General features: G+C 43.6%; 1 protein-coding gene across 15 annotated transcripts in view; it reads right to left on the bottom strand.

Moving 5' to 3' along the window:
- RBFOX2 (RNA binding fox-1 homolog 2) overlaps positions 1-20,809 on the bottom strand; it is a 215,200-nt gene that overhangs the window by 172,063 nt on the left and 22,328 nt on the right. For all 15 annotated transcript variants that reach the window (XM_045291747.1, XM_045291760.1, XM_045291771.1 and 12 more), the window contains exon 2: positions 16,787-16,837. In XM_045291747.1, the coding sequence (XP_045147682.1) occupies positions 16,787-16,837 (51 nt within the window). The remainder of the gene's footprint in view (positions 1-16,786; positions 16,838-20,809) is intronic.

Genomic DNA, 20,809 nt, shown 5'->3' with positions numbered 1-20,809 from the left:
ATTCTCTCTCTAAACTTGACAAGTTCAGGCACAGTAGAAAGCCAGCCACATTCCTAGGATACAAGCGAAAAGGCTTGGCGCCTTCATATTATGAAGGCCAGGGCTCTCTGTTCCCTGGATAGGAAATAAGGAAGCCAAGGGACACAGCGGGACTGCTGTCCGTCACCTGGCACGTGGAAGGGTCCTGCGTTTGCTTTCTGAAGGAGCCCTCCAAACACGACAGCCAGCGGAGAAAGATACGGCAGCAGGGGCCTGAGAGTTAACATTTCTTCCAAAAGCAGGGAAATGGCAGCTGTTATCTTTGGCCAAACAATTAGGACCTGAGAGATGAGTGTAATCTTCGCAGGGCAAATGGTATGGTCAGAAATAACCTTGCAACAGCCAGCAGAGAACACACTGGCAGCTCTTTAAACGGGCCTCTCTGGGGACTCAGAACCGTGGTAACCAGGGAAGTGTATCCAGATTAGATCAGCAAAGGCCTCTCGGGTTCCACGAGGAGTTTTGTTGGGGGCAACGGTGCTGGCCACCACTAAGATTTACACAATGAGATCCCTGAATGGGACATGTGCCCAGGTCAGAAGAGACATTGCCCTCCACGAACTACACATGAAGCAGCGGGTGCCACCCAACCTATCTGCCCAGGCATTCAGTTGCAAGGCCTCGGGAGGACCACGGTCTGTCTTTTACAGTGATCTTCCATTCCCCCTACTTTACGCTAGGAAGAGCAATTCTATTATTGTCCCACTCCCTACAACTTTCCTTTCCTACCAATACCCTTAGTGGACAAAACACATTCTATCTATAAAATGGAATACCATTTGGCAACTTTGTAAAAAGATGAAATATTGGTACATGTTACCACATGGTTAGACCTTGAAAATACTGTGGGAAGTGAAAAAAAAAGGTCAGTCACAAGGATCCACAATATTGTATGAGTTCATTTATATGAAATTACAAGCAAACTGGTAGAGAAAGAAAGTAGATTAGTGATTGCCTGGAGCTTGGGGGTGGTGTGTAGAGATGAAGTAGGAAGTGATGGGGAATTCTGATTGGCAGGGCAGGGTTTCTTTTTGAGACAATGAAAATGTTCTAAAATAGGCTGTGGTGATGATGGTTGCTCAATTCTATGACTATATTAAAAGCCACTATATAATGAGCGAGTCATATTGCATATGGATTGTATCTCAATAAAGCTGTTTAAAAATATGAGTGAACTACATCCTCCTTTGGGAAAAGAGAGAAGCCCCATGACCCTGTGGGATAAGCACTGGGCTGCTAACTGAAGGTCAGCAGTTCAAATTTATCAGCTGCTCGGCAAGAGAAAGATGAGGCTGTCTGCCCTGAAGATTTACAGTCTAGGGCTACCTAGACTGCACAGAGGAGACTATCTTAATGTGTGGTTCTATTCTGTCCTCAACAGCAGTGGGTTTGGCTAACAAGGTTTAACTAGCCATCCCTTTCCGCCAATGTCTGCCCTTGCTCTTTCCTATCTACTACTCATTTTGCTAGTTATACATCCCTGTCTACTTCAGTATCCAGCTCAGACACATACCTCTCCCAAGACAACAACTAGGTTATAAAGGTTGGCATTGGGTCCTGAAGTCTCTCACTACTCTTATTTTAACTGCTGTTACTTTCTGAGCATTTTCTTCATAAATGTGCGTGGGTACATGCATGTACACACATCTCTATCCCTGATGATGTATGTAGTAGTGATTACATGCTGGGTTAGCAGTTCCACACTACCAACCACTCTACAGGGCAAAGATAAGGCTTCCACAGGGTCACGTCTATCCTGTCCTATAGGGTCACCATGAATCAGAATTGACTCAATGGCAGTGAGTTTGGTCTTATGTGTATGTGTAAATATATACATATGTATATGTGCACATACCTAGGTATCCCTCTGTGTATGTGTGTGTAAAGGATCTGAAAGAGTTCAAACCCTTACTCTGCCACTTAGTATACACAGGACTTTGGGCACATCACTTCATCCTAGCTTTGGTGTTCTCATCCAGATGGAAGATGGAGATGAAACTCCTGCCAGAGTGCATGCCCTGTGGTCTTCAGTAAAGATGCGTGTCCTTGAGTCCCCAAGCCATTCCTCTATGGCAGTGATCCTCAACTTTAACATACATCAACATGATGTGGAGAGCTTGCTGACACAGACTGCTAGGACCCATTGAATTTGCTCAAGTTCCCAGGTGGTGCTCACACTCTTGACCCAGGGCCCCAATTTTGAGGACCACTGTTCTCCGTACTCTCCTTAAAATATGCTACACAGATATGAGGTGCTCTTTCATGTCAGCATATCAGGAACTTGCTCACCAAGTGCTTCATGAAAATAGAGCCTACTTCACCCAAACCCCAGACTGTACAACTCAGGGGAATACAGCCCCAGACTATTCGGACTTCAGAATGGATAAACACTTCTAACACCGCTGACACCGATAAGAGGCGGCACATTGTCCAGGTGTTACCAGTGCTCCAGGCCTCTCTGGTAAGCCATCCACTGAGGACTACAGTGTCATCAAGGCCAAGGTTTGCTCTGGGTGCCCTCTGTTGACAAAATCTGACATAGCGGCTTTCTGCATTGCTCCCTCCCTTTTCTCCCCCACTCCAAGGGAGCCAAGAGTCTTCCGGTGGAGCTTGGGCTTGAAGAAAGGTCTCTGGCGGTGGCAGTTTCTGAAAACCCATCTGCAGGCAGGAGAGACCTCTTGTTCCTCCAGCTTGTCCAGACCCTTCCACTCTCTTGACTTCAACCAGAGGAGCAGCTTCAGGGTTGCAGAAGAAGAAACGAACAGCAGATACCTTACTGGTGTGTGGAATTCATTTCTCCTCCGCATCAGCTCAGCGGGAATCAACTGCTCTCTTAGAACATCTCCCCCCAAGGTGAAACCCTGTAACACACTACAAAGCACTTGGCAGTGCTACCGACAGCAATTGTTTAAGAGAGCCATCCAGACACTGTGAGAAGTGAGGGGGTTTTAGAGCTGGAGAAGACCCCAGTACAATCTTCTCCAACATCTTCATGTGTATTAGGGACGTGTAAAAAGTCACCAAATGTGTAACCAAGACTCAGTCTTTCCACGTACTAACCATTCTCTGGGAACCTTTTTACTGACTTCATGACCAAGACAAGGATAGCTTCGGTCTGACCACTTTGGAGAAGGGTAAGGACACTAGTGACTGGGACCCATTCCTGACAGGGGAAGGGGAAAACCCTATCTATCCCTATCATTAAAATGACGCCTTTCTGAATGCCAACGCTTTGCTAACAGCGATCATTTTTTTAATTAAATTACTTTGTTGAGTCAAAAACTACATTGACCATCAACTGAAACATCTACATCAGGGGTTAGCAACTTCTGGTCTATGGGCCCAATCTAACTGTTGCTAAAAATGGCATGGTCTTTATATATATATATATGGGGGAAGGGTGGTGGTGATATGGGGCTTTCTACGTCCATAAAGAGTCGCAGTCTCAGAAACCCACAGGGGTAACTCTACCCTGCCCTACAGGGTCATCAGTATGAGTTGGGATGGACTCAATAGCAGTTAGCGGCACTTCAGTTTTGTATTTGTCAGGGCTCCTCGTGGCGCAGCGGTTAACTGTTTGAATGCTAATCCTACAGTCAGCAGTTCAAACGCACCAGGCACTCTGAGGAAGGCAAGTGTGGCAGTCTGCTTCTGTAAAGAGTCCAACCTTGATGTTTGCTCTTGTCTGTCCTATAGGGTTTCTAGTTGGAATCAACTCAAAGACAACAGATTTTGTACAAAATTATAATGGCTGGAAAAAATATCACAGGAATAATGGTGTGGCATGCAAAACTTGCATGAAATTAAAGAACTAAGCCCACAAATAGAATCTTATTAGAACGGCCACATTATTTATACAAAGGTAAGCCAAAAAGCATTGCTATTGGGGTTCCAGTTCACACACGTGCAGGTTTATTCCAAGCAAAACATGTTTAAGCATGCCTCCACAGTCACTGAATGACTCAAGGCAAGTTCTCTCAGTGCAACAACTGTTTTAGCTTCATCACAGGGACTTACAATGAGAGGGAGGGAGGTGCTTTTTGTGCCATGAAAAACAAATCTTTTGAGGTCAGGGCTAAGACCAAATTTTTAACAAACCTCAAGTGGGCATCTTCTCAAATCACTGAAGCCTTGCAACAAGTTTACAGTAATGCTGCTTCACGTAAAACAGTTTTTATGGACCCAGCATTTTAAGGAATGTCAGCAAGACCTCCAAGGTGAGTAAGGAAGAGAGAGCAGCCCAGAGGGTTACAGTGACTGTTGTTTGGGGCATTCTGAAGGGGCAATCTTGATAGACCTTCTCAAGGGACACAAGAGAAACACGGGCTGATTAGGAAAACGTTTTAAGAAGCCAAACACTGTGTTGGCGAGGAACTGAAGAATTCACTGCCATCAAGTCGATTCTGACCCTACAGAGAAGAGTGGAGCTGTCCCTGTGGTTTCTGAGATTGCATGGGAGTAGTCTCATGGTTCTCCTCTGGAATGACTAGTGGTTTCAAACTGCTGACCTTGTGGTTGGCAGCCCAAATCGTAACCCACCACATGCTACCAGGACCCCTGTTGGTGAAAAAGGCCAAGTAAATTGTGCGTGGACTATTTTTCCCACCTGCTCTTTCAAGTATGTAATAGCAAGGGCTGTCCTCTGGGATCCCACTGGGAAACCAGGCCTCACCCACCTGCAGCCCTGATCTTCCCAGGCCAACTTCTTTTTGATCCCCAAATCTCAAAGAACATTTCAAAGGAACGCGATTTGAGTCCTTTTAGGACACCAAAACTCCGATTTTGACGTGGTGTAAATTGAAGAATGCAGTGTTCTCTTTCCCTGGAAAGATGGCAGATGGAAACACCGCAGACTTAGATGGAGGAAATGTCCAGAAAGAACAGCTCCATGCTTCAGAATTCTGTTGCATAAAGATTTTTCAGGGTTTTTTCTGTTGTAGCAGAACTTTTTGACTGAATCAGCCAGAGAACAAAAAAGCAAAGCAAGAAAATAACCTGTCACCATCAGAAGCAGCCTCAAATGAACTGCTCATCATCTGTAGCTGCTGTTCTGCTACCACGGCCAAGTGGACGCACGGCAACAGACAATACAGTACCAAACACTGAAAATTGGGTTTTTCTGACCCTTTACAGGAGAGTTGCCCGATGTTCTAAACTACTGATAAGAGTGAGGTCGTTTGAACCTTTGGTCAAGTCCGAAATATACTGGGCTGGATGTCCTTTTGGGGGCCTGGGCCTCAGCATGGAGCTCCTACCCCGGAGGAGTGGCGCACCCCACCCCACCCCTGACCAATCTCGCCTGGGAAAAGCCAGCTGGGCTACATGAATTGGAAACACTGGCTAAGACCAACGTCCCTATCAAAGTAGACCCACTTCACAAGTAGAGAATCTGACCGCAGGTCTGCCTGACACCAACGTTCTCTGATGACTCCCGAGTGTCTGCAAACTCTGTTCCCGTCAGCCCTGGGACTCAGGCGTAAAAGGAAGGCCAGTGGCATAGGTGACAGGCTTCCCACCTCTTTTCTACTAAACTCAAACCAAACCAAACTCACTGCCATCAAGATGACGCTGACTCACAGAGGCCCTCTAGGACAGCGTAGAGCTGTCCGTGTGAGTACAAGATACTGTACCTCTTGAAGGATGGAGAAAGCCCTGTCTTCCTCCCTGGGAGCAACTGGTGGACAGCTCAACTCATAACCACTTAAAAAAAACGGGGGGAGGTTTTTTTTTTTTTTTTTTTAATATAAATTGGGTCTGTGTCATTAGTTTTAAAAAAGATAATATACTGCTCAAAACTTTTAAGTATTTTTTGTTGAATCTGAAGGCAACTGCAACTCACCAAACTTAATATTCTATGCCACTTATTACCACCGCAAGCACATCCCGCACAAAACTGGGAATTTCAATTTCCTTGCCTGGCCGTGGAGATGAAAACCCTGCACAGAACTCAAGGATCTCATCAAGATCAAATGACACCGGATATGAAAGCAGTATGTAAATGACACAGGTCTGCAGACATGAAAGGCACAATTATGAGTCCCTGAAGAAGGGCTAAGAAGCCCTGGTGGCCCAGTGGGTAAGCACTTGGCAGCTTACCAAAAGGCTGGCAGTTCAAACCCATCACCTGCTTTATGAGAGAAAGCCATAGAGATCTCAATAAAGATTCCGACTCACAACAACCCTACTCAGGGTTTCCGAGGCTGAAAATCTTTTATGGGAGCAGAGAGCTTCATCTTTTTCCCTTAGTGTAACTGGTGGGTTTGAACCACCAACCTGCTAGCAAACCCACAGTACCACATTAAGTCGCGGAAACCCTACAGGGCAGATCTACTGTCCTCTACCAGACAAGCTCACTCTAAGTTGGAATTGATTAGCAAAAGATTTGGAGGTTTAGTTTTGTTTAATGGTTTAGCGAAGGCTCTCCGGAGTTAATAGTTAAGTATCAACCAAACTTAACTACTAACCAAAACACTGGCAGTTCCAATGCACCCAGAGGTCCCCCAGAAGAGACCACAGCTTTGAAAACCATACAGAGAACATTCTACTGCCCACACACGTGGTTGCTATGAGTCAGAATCTACTCAATCACAACTGGTTTAGGCTTAGTAAAGGGCCTGCGAGGAAAGCAAATAGGGAAACAGCAACGTCTGCTGGTGACTAAAGAAAATCACACGTAAGTTAAATGTAATAAAAAAAAATAACGTTCCAGTGAAAACAAATTAATAAAAGGCGTGTGCCCAGTAGGAATTCCATGGCTTTGAAGCCTCACACATTTAGATATAAAACTCAGCTTCACTAATTAATAGCTGCATGGCCTTGGGCAATGATTTCATCTCTTTGAGCAGTGGCCTAGGTTTCTTCAAATGCAAGTGGGATTAAGTCACACTTGCTGAAGGATGGCCCAGGACCCCGCGGTTTCATGTTTCATGCTGTTCCTAGGGTTGTTATATGAGTCAGGACCCACTGGAGGGTGCCTAACAACAAAAACAACAAAGGTTTTAACCAGGTAAGGAGTCCTGCTGAAGCCATCCCGTCCGTAAGCACTGGACTACAGCCATAAGATCAGTAGTTCAAACCCACCTGCTTTCCTTCGGAAGAAAGAGGAGACAGCCTTGGAAACTCTAGAAAGGGTCACTAGGACGTCAGAATGGACTCGAAGGTAGTGAGCTTCTAAACAAGGTTTGGCTCATAGTCAGTGCTCAATACATGTTAGCTTTTCATGGGAAACCTCACCTATTTTCCTATTACTATGAAATGAATGCATATAGGTTCCCTGTCCGGATAGTGAAGTAATGAAATCGAGTTGGGAGTACCTGCATTTTAGGTGGAACCCTATGCCATTACACCACAGAGCTTGCGAGGAACAGGTGAAAGGTGCTCTCAAGGAACAAAGAAATCTCCTAATAATAGGAGATACACAGGCAGGCCTCTGGCAAAGAAAAGTTCTACTTATTCAATAAGAATATCCATTGAGTGTTTAAAGGGCCTTCTATGGCTCCATAAAATGACAGATTGATGTTTTATATCCACTTGACCAAACCCATTAAACTTGTAAGAGGCACTCTCTTGCTAAAGATCAGATATCTAGCTTCTTAAGTATTAATTTTTCATATTGCTCTGGGACGACAATGAAAGCCTAGCAAAAATCTGACAACAAGGTTAAAAATGAGTTAACTTCTCAATTTATCCCTTTGCCAAATTCGGAGTCCACTTACTTTGCAAAAGTTATTCAAGAACAATAAGGTGTATGGAAGGGTCCTGGCCCAGGCATAACTTGTTTCAGTAGGGTCATCAACCTATTCACCAAAACACAGTATCCACCAAAACCCAAACCCACTGCCACTGAGTGGATTCCAACTTACAGTGACACTATACGACTGAGCAAGACTGCTCCAGTGGGTTCCGAGGCTATGAGTCTTGATGAAAGCACACTGCCTCAATGGGCGGTGATAAAGTGCTATCACACAGGGATAGAATGGAGCGGGTGTGAAGAGTCCATTCCAAAATAAGTGCACCAAGCAGGACTTCATAGAGGAGGCAGTATTTGAAGTGGGATTTGAAGGATGGACTGTATGTAGACATGGAGAATACTAGGTATTTTTATTTAAAGGAAGGACTTTTGCGGAAGAAGAGACAGCAAGTACAAAGATATGCTACTATTTATGATGCCTAATTGAGGACTAGCCTCTATGCTAAATGAAAGCCTATTGAAATAGCTCCTTTAACTCTATGCTATGCAATGTTCTTCCCCTTTAGAAGATGAGAAAATGAACAATTTTTTAAATTAAAGAATTTGGCAAAGGTTATAATAGCACTAAGCAAAGATACTAGAATTCAACCCATAACGAGTTCCAAAGTTATATTGGCCCTTCCCATAGTGGGGCTACAGCACAGTGCTTTACAGGGCACAGAAAGAAAGTGGTCAAGGCCAGACCAGAGAAGGCCTAGACCAGGGGCAGGGAACCTTTTTTGTCTGCCACGGGCCATTTGGATATTGATAACATCATTCTCAGGTCATACTGGTCAAACACTGAATTAACCCATTCCTGGGGTGGTGGTGGGTGGTGGTGGCTGGAACTGCTTCTCTTTGGTGAGGCGAGTGAGGTTAGCTACTATTTTGTGGGCTTTGTAAAGCCAGAGGACCCCTGGTGGTGTCATGGTTACGAGATGGGCTATGACCTGCAAGGTCGGCACTGTGAAACCACAGCCAAGACTTTCTACTTCCTTCAAAGGTTAAACAGTCTCAGACACTCCGCACAGGAGCAGTTCTGAAGGTCATCGGGGCTCCTAGAAATAACTAGTGATAAATCTTTAATCAGGAAATTATTTGACAGTCACGTTACCTGGTGCCATCAAGTCTACTCCAAGGCATAGCGATGCTCAGAAGCAGAGTGGAACTGTCCCAAAAGGATTCTAATGGAAGACCCAGAAAGTCTCCACAGACTCAGACTGCCACATCTTGCTCCCAAGGAGAAACTGGTGGCTCTGAACTACCCACCTTTCTGGTAACTGTCTGGAGCTTAAGCACTGTGTCACCAGGCTCCTTTAATAGTCATATTAGACCCCACTAAAATATAAATCAACAGCCTGGACAGAGGAGGGCATCAAGCTACTTAAAGAGCCAAGTCATGAGATTATGACCCATCCATCCACTCACAAAACATAGAGTAGTTGAGTCAACAGAGTCCAGTAAAACTGTTCTGAGAATCAACAATTACAGCAACTCTAAAATGAACAAAAAGAAGCAAAGATAATGGGAGTAGAGGGGGGAAGAAGTATGTCACCCCACAGCAACAGGATGGATCTGCCAAAGAAACCAGATACAGAGAAATATGAATAGCGGCCAGGTCTGTTTTCCATGTTTTTGGCCCAAGTTACTCATCTCTCTGCAGATCCACTGCTGGATTCAGGAGATAAGAAGAATTTAGGGGATTAAAAAACCCCAGGGGTTTTTATCTTAGTGTTATGATCAAGCAAAAGCACAAAGGATAACTAAGAAGACACTTAGGCCTTGAGTAGAGAAGAGACTTTCCAGATCGCACAAAGAGCTAACGGCTGTGTTTCATGCTACGTTCCATTCACAACACCAATCAATAGGTCACTCCTTAATTCTTACAACCACTCTACAAAATGAGGAACCATTAGCCCACTTTCACAGATGAGAAACCTGAGCCTTAGAGAAGTCAAATAATATTCTCAGAATGTTTCCCACGCTCATAGACCATGGGTTCTGTGAGTTGAAAGGACCCTGGATAAGTAGGAAAGATTTCATGTGACCAGGGATCTAGAAGGATACTTAGGATTCTGGTGGAAAAAGAAGCATCTTAAGCAACAGACACTAGGAAGAAGTAAATGCCCATAATAGCTATCTTTGAGGGCCTAGAAAGCACAGTTTTTCTATGCACATTGTAACAATGATCAATAGGGCTGAAGAGGTACACTGGGACCAAATTGCAGGGAGCATCCAATGCCTGGCTCAATTTGGACTAGATTGTTATAAAAAGTTATGGAAGATTCAAGTTATAAAGGTCTGGAAAACGTCCTACTGATGTGGCCAAGACTCACATCTGAGAGGGGAAAATTAACTTATACAGATTTCATTTTCCTCCGGAGAACTTTTTATTTTTGTAAGGATAGGGCAAAGCTATGTTCCTGACCTAGCCATTTCAAATCTGCAGATATAATTCATTTCTCAGTGAATAAGCAAGAATCAAAAGAAAATGAAAAAAGAGACTTAAATCAAAAAGTTTGAGAACTAATCATCCTTTCCTGGTCTCTTTTTCATAACATAAATAAGAAAAAGTGATTTACGAGCCCTCTCAGATTCCAGGAAATTTGCAAATGTTATCTACTACTCACAACAACCCCACAGATGAGGAAATTGAAGCTGGGGGGGAAAAGACTTGGCCCAAAGGTACAGAGCCTCTGGTGGCACAGTTGGTATTTAAGACCAGAGCCAGGATGTATGAGTGCATGAGCTTGTCTGCAGATGAGTTTCGAGGAAACTGCCCGGTCTGGGGGAGAAGCCGATGGGCCTGGCTGACCCTCTGCGAGCCCACACCCCCTAGGACATCCAGAAAGAGAATAGTTTTCTTTACACCAGGAAAAGCTTTCTTGCCAAACATGCCTGCCACCGATGGGCAAAGACAAGGCTAGGTCAGCCAAGCACAGAACCACTGCAGAGCCGCCCATTTTCCACGAAGCAGTCGCCCTGAGCAGAGGTTGTCAAGTGCGTTTCTTAGTCTCTCACCTAAGTTAGTGATGCAGGGTCTGATCCAAACCTAGCAAATAAGACATGAAAACACTGGTTTCTTTGGTTTAGGAAAAGGGAAATGTTTGTCTTGCAAAATCTCCTGAGAAAATTCCTATAAATTGTACATCTGATAAAGAACTTATATACAAAATATATAAAGAATTCTTTTTTTATATAAAGAATTCTTATAACTCAATCTAGCATAAGTCCACAAATGATCCAAATATTTAAAAATGAGCAAAAGATCAACAGCTATTTCACCAAAGAAAAATGTGAACAGCTAATAAACACATGGAAAGGGTGGTCCACATCTTTAATCCCAAAGGAAATGCAAATTAAAACCACAAGAGACACTCATACCACTAAATATCCACTAAAATTACTACAGTAAGGGCAGCTAAAACCAATCACTATGGAAAAGTTTGGCAGTTCCTTAAAAAGCATGAATTTACCATAAATGCAGCAATTGCACATCTAGAAATCTATCCAAGAGAAATTAAAGCTTACTTGTATATCCCCACAAAAGCGTGTTATGCAAATATTCATAGCAGCTCATAACAGCCAATAACTGGAAACAATTCATGCATCAGTTGGTGAATTCACAAACAAGGATGTCGTACACCCATACAAAGGGAGTACTATTAAGCAACAGATGCCAGAGCATGGGTGAACGTCAAAAACATTAAGTTAGATGACATATGTGTCCTATGATTCTTTTCATATGATATATCAAAAAATGGATAAGGTTACAGAGTCAGAAAGCAGATCATGGTAGCTTGGAATGGGAACAAGAAGAAAATGCAAAAAGGGATCTAAGAAAACTTAAAGGCGGATGATGAAAGTATAAAACAAGGTTGTGGTGATGGTGGTATAACTTTATAAATTAACTCGAAATCTCTGAATAGTATACTTGCAGCGGGCAAATTGTATGGTGTTAATAACATCTCAGTAGAGCTTTTCTGCCCCCAAGGCAGTGACCAAACACACACACATTCATTCAAGAGGAAAAATACCTAAGAAAAGGACTGTAGTCCGAGTATTTTAAGACTCCGCTGTGAGAAATGTTTTTATAGTCATGATGATGTAGCTTGAAATCATAATTCAGTAGTACTGAGTTAATAACAACAAAAAGCTATTACAAGGAAGGAAAGACTAAGGGCCCATAAAAATGTTCATTTCTTACACAGAAAGAAGCCACAGGATAAGGACTAAAATAGGTAAATCCAGAAATTGTAGAATAAGCATAATTTCTAGATCTGTGGAAGGAAACAGGGTAAGAACTAAAATGGCTTTCCCTAGAGGGAAAGCATCTGAATGATGTGCAGAGGTAAATGGGCCAAAATGCAGAGTGAAGTCTGAAGGAGACCCTAAGATTTTCTAAACCACAGAGAAAACACTGGGCTGAGAAGCATCCATCAGTCCTTCATCCACTAGAGGGTGTAAGGGCACCACCACAAAAGGCCCTAAGCCATTGAGGAGTGACCTGAAGTCAAGATACTGGAGGGAAGCAACTATTTGAAAAACCTTGCAAAAAGTTGAAAGTGACGGTCTGGATGACCTCTCACTACCAGAAGCAGTTCTGACCCATAATGACCCTACAGAACAGAGGACAACTGCCATGTGACTTTGCGAGGCTAGATATTTTTACAAGAGCATAAGGGACTGGTGGATTCACACCAGCAGGGCTCCTTCAGGGCAAGCTTATAAGGGGGGGAATTGATTCTAAACTTCCTAGACTTAAATTTTTTTTTTTGGGGGGGGGAGGGTTTGCACAGGTGGGAGCTAGAAAGAAAATTATGATGACTGAAATATAGATGGGGTATTAAACATTTTACTTCTGAATCATCCTAGTTTCCAAGTAGGATTAAATTTTCACATTCAGCAATTAAGTTCTAATATTAGCAAATAATGTTGCTGCCCAAAGAATCAAAAGTTGCATTTTTAAAAGCTCTGCTTTCCATTGAGCTTTTCCACTGAGCTTGAACTATGGAATCATAAATCTGTATTAGCTCCCAATAAAATAATTTTGAGAAAAAAAGATGACACTTACTTATTAGAATAGTATTTTTCAAACTACAGTTGCAATCCATTGGCGGATCCAGAAAAATCTATTTTGCTCAAGTACCTGTTGGTCATAACCAACAATTTTTATACGGAAGTGAAAGTGATCATATAGCACATGGGGCACAGTAAGAGCAAGATCAAGTCTAAGTCACAGTCATGTATGTGTACTGGACATGACATAAAAGGTACTGCTTAAGAGGAGCTGCAGTCTTTGAAGCTTGAAAGCACCTGACCATCCTTACCACACCCTCCAGTTCACCAACTCTCCCGAAGAGAAGAAAAGCCGCCCTCATTATTACTTTGGCACCATTAACAGAAAATGCATTTGCTATCGTCCACAGCTCACAAACAACGTAAGTGTTAAAAAGCAAAGATGGCACATTTTTATTTGCCATCACCTAATATGCATGTGAAAGGTGAACAATGCATTTCAGAAACGCTGAAGAAGAACTGGTGCCTTTGCATTATGATGCAGGTAAGGAATACTGGATGCACCCAAAAGATCACACAAACCTGTCCTGGAAGTACTGCCGGAATGCTCCTTGGAAACAAAGACGGTGAGATTTCACCTTACACATTTTGGACAGGTTATCAGAAAAGGACAGTCCCTGGAGAAGGGCATCATGCTTGGTAAGATGGCGGGTTAGCCAAAAAGAGGAAGGTTCCCAAGGAGACAGACTGACCCACTGGCTGCAACAATGGCTTTTTGGAACATGGCAGTGATTGTGTGGAAGGCACAAGATCACGTAGGGTTTTGTTCTGTGGCTATGCAGTCGCTATGAGTCGGAACAGACTCAACAGCAGTAAGAAAAACAGATTACAGCAATGCCTTTAACACCTATTTCTACAAATAACCCACTGCCAAACAGTGAAGCCTTTGACTATTTTCCCAAAAGGTCCGTGCCTGCCCAGAGATGCCTGAAAAGTCAGGCTTAGTGACCTGCTTCTGAAAAGCAGAGCCTTGAAAACGATGACGCCGTTCTACTCTGCACACGTGGGGTTGCCATGAGCTGGCATCCACTCAGCAGCAACTAACAACACCCCTTTCCACTCAACTCAGTCGGGGCTGCCTCAACGCCAAAAAACAAATCGCCTCTCGCTTGTCGGCTCTTAGCCATATGGCGTGCCACTCCACACCACTTGCTAATGCACTGCGGGAGAGGGCTGAGGAGACCCTACGGAAGAAAGCCAGCCCTCTCCAAAACGACAGGGCTGTGTTTTGTTTCTTCCCTCCCTTCCTTCACAGATTTTGAATTCAGATGAGTTTCTGGTACTTACATGACATGATAAAGAGTGACTAAAACTAAGAAATCCTGGTCCACTTGAGGCTAACAAACTTGGTTGTAATCCTTTTTAACGAGCAGACCCAGACGTCCAGACTGATGCCTGAGCCTTGAGGAGTATAGAAAGTGCCCCAATTGTAAACACATCATGTGGGTGAGTAGACATGTTCCATAGCTCGCACGCACACACACACACCACCCCCGCTGCATGGGCCCTCTTTCTTGAGGAAGTCAGTAAGTCCCAGTAGAGGGCAGAACCCACAACTAAACAGAAGGTGCATGTCAGTTGTTATTCAGCTACTACCTTGCATTGCCAACCATGACAAGTCACCTCACCTGGGTGTACCTTAGTTTCCATATATTTTCAAAGGTATTTGCCTCATCTACTTCAAAAGGTGGTTGTGAGATGAGATGATGCCTAACTATAAAAAAGATTTGATTCTTAGCTCTGAGTTACCATCAGGTGCCCCCCCCCCCCCCCCCCCCCAAAAAAAAAACAACAACACACAAAACCTATCTGTTTAGTAAGGAACAGCAAAAGAAGAAGGCAGGGCAATAAAGACACCGAATTAAAATTCACCTTGACTCCCTTCCCCTGGCTCCTGGACTCCACTGTGGAGATGTAAAGATCACCAATTCGGTTTCTGGCCAGTTCCAGCTGTTGAAACCAGTGTTTCCCACTGATAAATGCCTCCCAAATCTCCAAGCACCAAGAGCGAGTTCCCGAGGTTAGGCGCATTAATTAGTCATACTCATTTGGATTCTGTAGTCATCAAATACAACAAGCAGCTATTCAATATTTGCCTATTTGCACAATTCTAAGATCTCTCGTTCAAAGATCCAGCCAGAGAACAAAAACAGCCCGAGAAAATAAACTAAAGTAAACCTGCCACCATCAGAATGGGCCTCAAAGTAAATGAGCAGCTGGAGGCCACAGCAAAGGGCTGGCCCAGGCCTACAGCAGAGATGGTGTGAGTCAACGACGGGGCAGGTTGCAGACGTGGGTCCTGTAGCAAATGGAAAGGGAATACAGCGGTTCCGGCCGAGAGCCTGCGGACTGCGCTTTCACAAGTTCCTCTCAACGCTCCTCACTGTTCCCTTCACTGATCTGTAACCCCCAGAGCTACAGCTCTGCTTTCCACAGCACCCTTTCAGATCCTCCTAACTCAGCGAGCCTGTTCCTTGTCTTACTCCAGGGAGCTTCACCTTCCCACAGTCAAAAGAAGCGCCATTCTGTAAATCAGCCAACACCTGCACGCATGTGTGCAAGGCCAGATTAACAATGACACCTGTTCTCTTAAGCTGCCTCGGGTGAGAAGCACAGCTGCCACACAGAAAATGGCACCCGTCAAAGTCAAACACAGGGCTGCAGCTCTCACAGTGACATAGCAGAGTCACCTAGAGGGACGCCAGTACTGAATGGTGCACCCTATTCCTCTGTCAGAAGCTCCAAGGGCTGGCTCCTCAGCCAGGGGTCATTTGGTTTGGCTTGTTTGCTGTGTGACAGCACATGGAACTCCTATCCTTTCAGAGTGCCTAAATCTCACAGCTTGCAGAAGATTTGGGGAGCCCACAAAGAACTAAGTCTATATTCTCTTTAGATGTGGCATACATGACTATCTTTCACAAAAACACTCACCATCCGCAATTACACATTCCAAGGGTGAAGATCACACCAGATGAACACTATATTCATCCCTTTCCTCTCCTTGTCCCACCTGAGACCACCAGAAGACCGAGCAAATGAGCTCAACACTGGAAGGCTCCCAGACAGACGATTGGCTATGGGGACCTTACCTTTTAGATCAGGGTCAGTAGCTTTCGCGAGATTCCAGTGGCTTCTGGAGAAGAGGAACTCTGTGGATCCTTTGGGTTTAAAATCTCCTGACTTACAGCCCTTAGGACAAACCTAAGGGTGGTGAAGGTTTTCAGACTGCCCTACTAAATCAAGGCAGATCTGCACTCTGAGATTATTTCCAGAGGCTACCCTTCCAATCTCCTGGATTAAGGCTTATCCAGATGCAAACAAACTTACCTGTTCTTCTACCCTAACTCTGCTGCCACAGCCTCACCTGTCCAAAGCTTCAACCAGCAGAAAGACAAAAAAGGCATTTTACACTCACCTAAACCAGGCAGAGAATGTCTTACAGGAAGCAGTTCTGCTCTAACCTGGGCTTGTTTTAACCATCCCTCCTCCCTCCATCTACCAAAGAAAGGCAAGTCTTCCCTAATGAAAGCCATAAGGCTGAATTTCTCCAAGGAATAGAATGGAATTTTCTGGATGAAGATTATTGCAAGGTCTCAAAAATCTTGTACTGTCAAAGGCTATGTTGCAGGGAATAGGGAGACCAGTTTGGCATTTAGAATTTCGGCATTGAGACAACTTATTTTAAAATTACTGTGCAGCCTGGGGGGGAAAGACACAAAAGTTATCCCGACTGTGACAGCACGGTCATCTTCCATACAATCCCCACAATTTCAACAGCATGATTGTCATACTTTTTAAACTAGAAGTCAATATATCACTGAAAAAAGTCACATTGCTCTCCAAAATAAGTAACTTCAAAATGCTATGCGTTACAATATCCTTAGATAAAACACACACACTCACACACACACCATTTTAATGATAAATACAGGTACCAACCTGGTTATCCCGTGCTGGGAATCCATGATAACCTGGAGTCAGAGGCTCGTTCTAAAATAAAGGAAAAAAGAGTCTAACTAACTATAAGAGCAAAGAGTGTAAAGAATCATCAAGAGCATCCAATTCATCAAATTTAGGTTCTTGCCCAATGTCTCCCACTGCTGTATTCCTCTCTAACTACATACATCTCCCAGTTCAACTTCTCCACTGACAAAAACAAAAGCAAACAAGTTAAAAACAGTATCTACTTAAACTATTCTTAAAAACGTCTTCCCTATGCAGCTCCATCGATTTCCTTGGAGTTCTGGCTTAACCGTGGGCGGCTGGGCCCTGTGCCCTGTGGCAGAGCGGTTCCTAACTTCACACAGCAGGACTTAAGCATGCCAGGCCACAGCCCACAAAAAGCCAGCAGCACTTCCAAACAGAAGGGCAACCAAAACCTCCCTCCTGCACATTTCCCCACAGCCACTGCTGACAGGGGAACTACCATCCCAGTTGAGAATTACCTCTGCACCTGAAAAAGGCTTAACCTCTCCCCCTCGCTATCAGTATCTACAGGGCTCATCCATTCTTTCCATTCTTTTTTCCTTCAGTCTTTTCAACCTTGATAAAATTCTACCGCCATTCAAGACTTCCCCTTACCAACCACGAGCATCCAGTGGTCTCAAATGACTCCTTCCAAGATGTTTACGTATGTCCAATGTTACTTATCATGCATTTGCTTGGCATATTATTTATCATTCTAGTTAACCTTACTTCTGTCAAAGTGTATCACATTGAACTGCTTCTTATTCACATTAAACCACAAGATCCTTGAGAACAAAAAATGATAGCTACTAAGTGTATGCAATTCCTAATTTAACATAAGGCCATATGACATGAGCGCACATTTATGGCTGAACCCACGAGTCATTCAGTCATCGTACTGACTGGTATTTTCAAAATACCATGGAAGGACTGGTTGAAGAAAGGCAATTGCAATGGGGCCCTTGCCTTCAAGGAGATGTTCACTGGAGGAGCTACGTGCACAGCAGGGGTAAATGAAAACATGGTTCTTTGGTCGTTCTCAGACTGCTCCACACAGCTACCTGGTAGACAGCCATCCTCTTCTTTTTGTACTTTCATGCCTACTAGCAAAATTGTATGCTGAGGAATGTTCACTGATGGAACGGGACTTCCAATGCTGACAAGAGTAAACTTTCCCCCTATGTGTAGGTTTACTTTGATTACTTACATATCTTTGATGATTAAACGTCCACATTTCTTTCAAAAACATGAAAACTTGCTGCACTTTAGTCATTTCTGGAGAACTAGCATAATGTCTAACACATGCTGAGCACCCAAAGGAAGGTGTTAATACATAAACGGAGTTTTAAACACACACACACACACACATACACACTCACGCGCGCGCGCGCACACACAGCTATTAGGAATTTGGTCACCTATTCATTCATAGACCATCTAAGTTCCTTTCTTCAATTACCAAGTCCCTATTTTGAATATTTTAATATTTATACATTAGTCTCCCCAAAGAAAGTACACCCAGACACTGAAATTTTTGCCTTAAAAATCAAATGCCAAAACAATCTTGAGAAAGACTAAAGGATTCCCACATCTCAATTTCAAGTTTACTCCAGAGCTACAATAGCTAAGATAGTACGGACGTGACATAAGGACAGACATATAGATGAAATGGACAGTCTAGAAAGAAATCTTTATAGTTATAGTCAATCGATTTTTGACAAGGATGTCAAGACAAATCAATTGGGAAAGCTGCTCTTTCCAACAACTGGTGCTGGAGCGACATAAAACAATGATGTTCGATCCCGCTTCAAAAAGTACACAAAAACTAAAACTCTTAGGAGAAAACAGGTGTAGATCTTCATGAGTTGGGGTTTGTTTCTTTCATCTGAACACCAAAAGCACAAGGAGAAAAGGAGAAAAAATGAGTTAACTTGGACTTCATAAAAACTACCAATGTTCATGCTTCAAAGGCCACCATCAACTACCTGAAAAGACAACCCATACAATGGGGACATTATTTTTTAAATCAGGTACCTTCTAAGGGACCCATACCCAAAATCTTTAAAGAACTCTTGGCAAACAACCCTGGTTTTTAAATTAGCAAAGGATTTGAACATTTCTCCAAAGGAAAAACACAAATGGTCACTATGCACCTAAAAAGGTACTGTATCGCATTAAGAGGAAAAGGGGTGGGGATGGGGGGTGTTAAATGCCATTGTGCCAACTCGGACTCAGAGGCATGTCATGGGACAGAGTATAACTGCTCCAGTGTGTCCTAGGCTTATGACCCTTACAGAAGCAGGGGGTCTCATCTTCTATTGGAACCCAAGCTTTAACCACTGGGCTACCATGGCTCCACTCTATCAGTCACTAGCAAACCATGGCTGTCGATTCTAATTCAGGGCAAACCAACAGGGCAGACTAGAACTTCTTCGCCACATGGTGTCTAAGGTTATAACCTTTACAGAAGGAAACAGCCTCATCTTTCTCCTGATGAGCCAATTAGTAACCAGTCTAATGCCTAACCCACTGTGCCACCAGGGCCCCTAGATTAGTCCTTTCAAAAAACAAACTCACTGGCATGGGGTTCTGACTCACAGAAACCTACAGGAGAGAGCAAAGTTGCCCGTGTGGGTTTCTGAGACTGTAAATCTTTATGGGACTAGAAAACCGCCTCTTTCTCCTGAGAAGCAAGTGGTGGATTTGAACTGGTGACTCTGCAGTGTGGTTAGCAGCCCAATGGGTAACTCACTTCTCCATCAGGGCTCTTTTCATTAGTCATTCACTCACACACTCACTCACTGCCATCGACTCGAAGCCGACACAACTGAGAAAGCTCAGTTTTTCTCCCGCAGAGCGGCTGGTGATTTCAAAGTCCCGACCTTGTGGTTAGCAGTCTAATGCATTAGTAACTGCTACGCCACCAGGGCTCTTTAAGGAAACGCAAATCAAAAACCCAAGGAGATATCTGTTGTTTTAAAAATTATGAATTGTGTGTAATGATGACTTTTTCACATTGATTTTTACAAAGGAGACATAATACAGCTGAGATTATAACCATAGGACAATTTGTTGCCATCAAGGCGACTCTGACGCATGGTGACCTTATGCTGATCAGAACAGAACATTGCCAGGTCCTGAGCTGTTGTCATGATTGCTGAAAGGCTTGCATCTACTGCTGTGATCACTGTGCTAATCCATCCCTCATTTCTGCTAAGACTACCATACACAGTCTCCTGTTCCAGAAACTGCTCTTTCCTGAGACATGTCCTAAGTCAGTCAATGCCACAATTCCTGAGAAAACGACATACCATCCTGGCATCTATGGAAGATTCAGGCTCTATGTCTTTGAAGACTGATGTATCTGTTCTGCTGGCAGTCCATGGGATATTCTATATTCCTCACCAACACCACAATTCAAAGGCACTCTGTCTTCCTTTTTCAGCTTTCAAATGCGTATGAGGTGAATGAAAATACCATACATCGAGTCAGAAGCACTTTTAGTCATCAAAGTGACTTCCTTGCTTTTTGAAGCTTTAAAGAGGTCTTTTATAGACTTTCCTAATATGGTCCTTTGGTTTCTTGACTGCTACTTTCAAGGCAGTTGGTTGAGACTCCAAGGAGGAATCGCTGACAAGCTAATTTTTTTGCCATTTATCATGATGTTTTTTACTAGCCCAACTGTGAGGACTTTTGTCTTCTTCATGTTTAGACATGTTTAGTAATCTATACTGAAGCTCTTTGACCTTCATCAGTAAGTGCTTCAAGTGGTCAGTTTAGGCAGGCAAAGGAGTGGAGTTATTTTGTTTTGTTTTGCTTTTACTTTTTATGGTTATGAAAGTTTACGATAGCAAACTGGTTTTCCAATCAATGAATCATACACATTTTAGTTTGTGACACTGATTCAAAAAAACCCAAACCACCCCATCACGTGGACACTGACTCATAGTGACTCTGTAAGACAGGGTGGAGCTGCCCCTGTGAGTTTCCAACACG

This window comes from Echinops telfairi, unplaced genomic scaffold (genome assembly GCF_000313985.2).
Source record: "Echinops telfairi isolate 266 unplaced genomic scaffold, ASM31398v2 ScPeMD7_2;HRSCAF=8, whole genome shotgun sequence".
Lineage (NCBI taxonomy): Eukaryota > Metazoa > Chordata > Mammalia > Afrosoricida > Tenrecidae > Echinops > Echinops telfairi.
This window is presented reverse-complemented; position numbering and strand designations above follow the sequence as displayed.